At 33.7% G+C, this 4,893-nt stretch overlaps 1 protein-coding gene and 1 long non-coding RNA gene across 2 annotated transcripts in view; one reads left to right on the plus strand and one right to left on the minus strand.

The window, feature by feature from the left end:
- The window catches only part of LOC106464248 (CTD nuclear envelope phosphatase 1A-like), a 53,486-nt gene that overhangs the window by 40,995 nt on the left and 7,598 nt on the right, over nt 1-4,893 (minus strand). Inside the window, exon 3 of the mRNA XM_022391962.1 lies at nt 2,786-2,908. Within this exon, the coding sequence (XP_022247670.1) occupies nt 2,786-2,908 (123 nt within the window). The remainder of the gene's footprint in view (nt 1-2,785; nt 2,909-4,893) is intronic.
- Nucleotides 1-4,893, plus strand: part of LOC111086976 — a 23,895-nt gene that overhangs the window by 5,376 nt on the left and 13,626 nt on the right. The gene's annotated exons all lie outside the window — the stretch shown is intronic.

Genomic DNA, 4,893 nt, shown 5'->3' on the forward strand with positions numbered 1-4,893 from the left:
AATCTAGAGTTGATACCAAACTTATGACAAATCATAAATTAGTAGTTCAATAGAATTTTGAATGCAAGTCAACAAACACAATGACATGGCCTTTGACCCATGATGATAGGGTTAAGAGACTGCTCTGTATACTGTCTGCTCACAAATGCGTGAAGAATGCAGGATGCAGCCAGAGACACTTGCCAAATTTCAGACAGACTCGTAGCCTGAAGCAGTGTTGCCAGCTTGCCAGTGTGAGATTCAGCTGCACACACAGCTTCTTATGAGGGGTTCAAGCATATTAAATGTTAAAAATACTAAAAATATTTTATTCTAATATTTTCTATATTGTGAACACTGTGAAGTAAAACGTGAGCCTCTGGGCCCATGGTATTTTGCCACTAAAGCCACCCACCCCATTATTACACCACTGGATGGAAAGTTCACATATGGCTATTCATCTTCATTGTCTGAAGGGCTGGATATGTCAACTAGCCCTAATTTAGAAAACTTCTGCTGGTTTGATTTCCTTTTTTCTTGGGAATGTTCAATTTTAAATATATATATGCAGATTTTGTTGAATAAGACCGATGTCTGTAGGTTTACTTTCTTCTTAGAAATCTTCTCAAGAAGTTGATAAGCCGTTTTAACATTATTAGAACATCATTACCATGAGAAAAAGGCAGATGCTTTGCAACCGAGTGTCCATAAGAACATCAGCAGACAGTAAAGAATTAACAGCCTGAATCTCCCAGCATAGTAGGGACAAACTACATAATGCCTCCAAAGAAGTTGGAAAATTTCAGTTATTGATAAATATACACATGCAACAACTAATGCTGACTTCTGATGTCATAGTGAAGGAAGTTAACAGGACAAAAGTGAATAAGAAATCTGGCTTATGGCTGAATAATAGGGCTTGTGTGTATGCTCCTGATGCACATAAAGTTTCAAGTAGAGTAAAGGTGAACTCTAGTTAAAAGCTCAAAAATTAATTTAAACAATTTAAACAAGATGAAATTGAAATTCCTGCACATTACGGCCACAATGACAAGGTATGGCTATATTCAAGACAAAGCAACAAGTTAAATCTACGTTCACAACAGCATTTCTATGAATAATAGAGAATTAAATTGATGTTCATGACATCACTTTTATTTTTTCTCTCTCAACATACCCATAAATTTTAGAGGCTTTATGTTTAGTTTATTTAAACAATTTTGGAAACTGATATGAACGTAGAACAGGAAATTTTTAGAGATGTATGGTATACGACTGACATTACCATCATTCTTATAAAATTGAAATGTGATTAACCCTCCAAATTAAAAAAAAAAGAAAAATTCTATGCAATATACATTATCTGGTTCAGTAACAAAATTATCACTTCCTCCACTTGCCTAGGAAAAGCAATATGAGTCACTGCCTAAAAACAAGGGAAACATACTGAACACTGAAAGCAAAAATTCTAAACAATAATATTCTCATTTTTAATTCAGAAAGGAGAAAAAACTTCCACCCACAACTTATAAAACAACTCACACCTGAAATCAAGTAAACTTATTTAATATGGTCTAGGAAGTTTTGTACTCGTACACATGAAAATATCATTAATAATACCCTGAATAAATTTATTCACATCTTACTCTGGGTTTTACCCCTATTTTAAAGAGTTTATAGAGACTATGTTCATGTGTAGTAACCAATGTGAGAAGTCCTCAGAAATTTATATTTTGATAGCTTGATGAGAAATTATTTGTTTTGACATTATTTCTTTTTTTTTTTTTAGTTATTAATAATCAAGTCTCTCATGTGTAAAGAAGGGCAAAGTGATACAAAGGGCATTGGAACTGGGCCTACCATATGCATATCCACCTGGTGTGGAGTGTACATGTTCGAAAGCTTACCACAGATCTCCTGGGAGAACTTGAAGTCAGAGGAAGAAAGGAGAAAAACAAGTCTTTCCCAGTTGAAATATGTGGCAGCCAGCAATTGGGGTAAGGTGCTTGAAAAAGAACAGACCAAATTGGGAACTCAACGAGTGTCTTCTTCCTCAAAAAAGAGTGTCTCGTTGAAAAGATGAAGAAAATGCTGGCCGAATGTAAGACTGACTCCCTGCAAACCAAGGCATGTACTTCTTTAGTAGGTAAAGTCAAATAATAATGTAAAAGTAATGTCCTGGGAAGTTGTGCCATGTGCATTGTTGCTGTCAGAGTAATATCACTGTCCACAACAGAAGACCCCCAATTCATACTAAAACATGTAGAATTCAGGAACGAGAAACTTTGAAATGGAAACAAGTGAAATCGCAAACTGTAATCACACTTGGAAAAATTAAAAAAGTTAGAGTTGTGTCATGCCAATCCAGAAAGTGAGGATTGAGTGGGAATAGCAGAGAGAGATAGCTGCACCTTTATAGGTGGCGCAATACTATTGGTGAAAAGTAGTCACGTGATATTTACTTGTTCAGAGAAACTGATGGGGGTATAAAAACTAGTGTGCTGATTGCTAAAAAATTAGTTTAGCAATGCTTAGAGGGCAGACAACAAACGAAATAGCTTTTGTGAGTAGAGGTAAGTTCATTTCAAAACTTGACTTGTGGTATATTATCTAATGTATAATTGTTCAGATTACTTTGATGGTAAGTAATGTTTCTGGCAGAGGTCAAAATATACTTTGGAGAAAACATTGTTTTTTAATGATTTTTAATTTTGAAACTTTAAAATGTTTATTAAACTTAACTCTCAGCAGAGAGAAAGAGAAGTGCATAGAGTTAAATCTTCTTTTTTTTTTTTTAAAGAAAAACTTACTTTTAAAACAAAATCAGGTGGTGTCCCTGGCTTCACCATGTTTCTTATAACTCCATCATGTTGCGAATGTATTAATGTCTCATCTAAATCTAAAACCATCATTTTTCTTTTGACTAAACCTGCAAATAAAAATGAAATATCAAAGCATATAAAAGACTTCTATAGCACTCTAATACTAATACACCACAAAGTAAATGCACAAAAGAATGAAACAATATAAGTCAATAGTTATTTTTGAGCTTAAAAAGCCATGTGTATCAGTATTGATAACAACGCTGTACATTTTATTTATACTTTAAAAAAGATGGTAATTGATGCCATAAAAAATGAATATCAGATAAAAAAATCACAGGCATTAAAACATTTACATAGATATGTATCAAGAATGTGCTATCTAATTTTATTTAAATGTAATATACTTTCTAACTTACAACAAAAAAAACAACATTTATTTAGCTGTGTAATATAGTTCATCACAAAATATCCCCTTACTTTATTTTCTACATTGATATAATAATGTAAGAAAATGCAAAGTGACTGAAGATCATCAAGTCTATAAAGGTCAGATCCTATCCAGAAAAAAATTTAATACCAAGTTAACTATAGACATTGGCCTATGATAAACTTACAAATAATTTCTAAAATAATTCAAACGAACAGCCCATCACACAATCAGACAAACCACACAAGAAATTGTTACTTAACACAGGATCTCTCCTTCAACCAGTGACGAAGTAGTATTTTTGAGTGGCATAGTAAAAAAAAACAAGAAATTCCAGTGATTGTTGTTTGGAGGTGTTGCATACACCACTGGAAAGTTTAGAATCTTCTATATCCAAATATGCAATCCATATGATGGCAATACATTTCAGTCAGAAGTTACGAGCAATCAAATAGACCCAGGGTATCAGAGCAGCCACACCATTTCACCAGCAATGATCACAAATACATGAATTGAGTATCTCTTTTTGATTCTCAAATAAAATTATATGACCTTTTATTCATTGTCTGAGGTTGGAAACTATGTTATTGACCTTATGTTCTAGTGGAAGGCTACTAGTACTATCACTACTGTCCTTGCCAGCACCAAACCTATTTTTGAGTGATGCCACAGCATGTTTTGGCTATACAGCTGGATTTGCCTTAACAAGGGCCGTCAGAAAGTGCACCAAGGTCATAACCACAGCAGCTGTGCAGTTTGAAGGTCAAACATTGCAGAACCTTGCACATGCAGGTATTCAAGGGGTTTATGGTGACTGAAGATGACATGCTGAAGGAGCAGTAAAATTCCAGTCATGGTCAGTGTAACTTCATTCTATATGCCGACAACCTAATGGTCTCTGGTCTGAGAAATAGAAGTAATGGCAGGTGAAGATGAAGGCTCATGTAGGAGACTTGTCAGTTACACAAGAAGTATCATTATTAACTATGGGGTTTCTCCTGATGATGTGGCCAGTCCAATGAACCAACCCCCTTATTTGAGAAATAATGTTGACTACATTTCCAAATTTACTAAGTGTATCTACACAAAATGTAGCAAGCTTTTAGTCAAATGACAAGCCTGTTGTACACAAAAAGTTATTTTACAAATATAATTGTACTCAAGATTTATCTGTAAGTTATAAACATCAGTCTGACTAAGACTCTGACAACTTGCAGTACGAGGTAATGTTTATGTGAAGAATAACAATAATTTTATTCATCATACATATTGCATACTACATTTGCATAACCTCTAGAATTTCTGAAATGCATACCTACAGTTTCTTCAGTATCCCTGAATATTTTATCTTGTTTTCACTCTCCTATACCACAAAATATTGCTAAATCAGCAACGTATGGTAAAAATAAATAGTGGATAACTCTCACATCAAATACATAATATCATGTTGAATGGACTTTGCAATAGCTTGTGGCATTGTAATGGACTAAAACAAAATACTACTACAACCAGGGTCAAATAAAAACTTATTAATCTCTAACAACAACAGAAAACCAAAATAAAATTTCAAACAATTGGAATACAAATTCTATCACTTACAAAAAACAAACAAAAAACAGTTTATAAATCCATGTCTGGCCAGGACTTGATATAAACATTAAT

The sequence above is a fragment of the Limulus polyphemus genome, unplaced genomic scaffold, assembly GCF_000517525.1.
Source record: "Limulus polyphemus unplaced genomic scaffold, Limulus_polyphemus-2.1.2 Scaffold1598, whole genome shotgun sequence".
NCBI classification, from domain to species: Eukaryota; Metazoa; Arthropoda; class Merostomata; order Xiphosura; family Limulidae; genus Limulus; species Limulus polyphemus.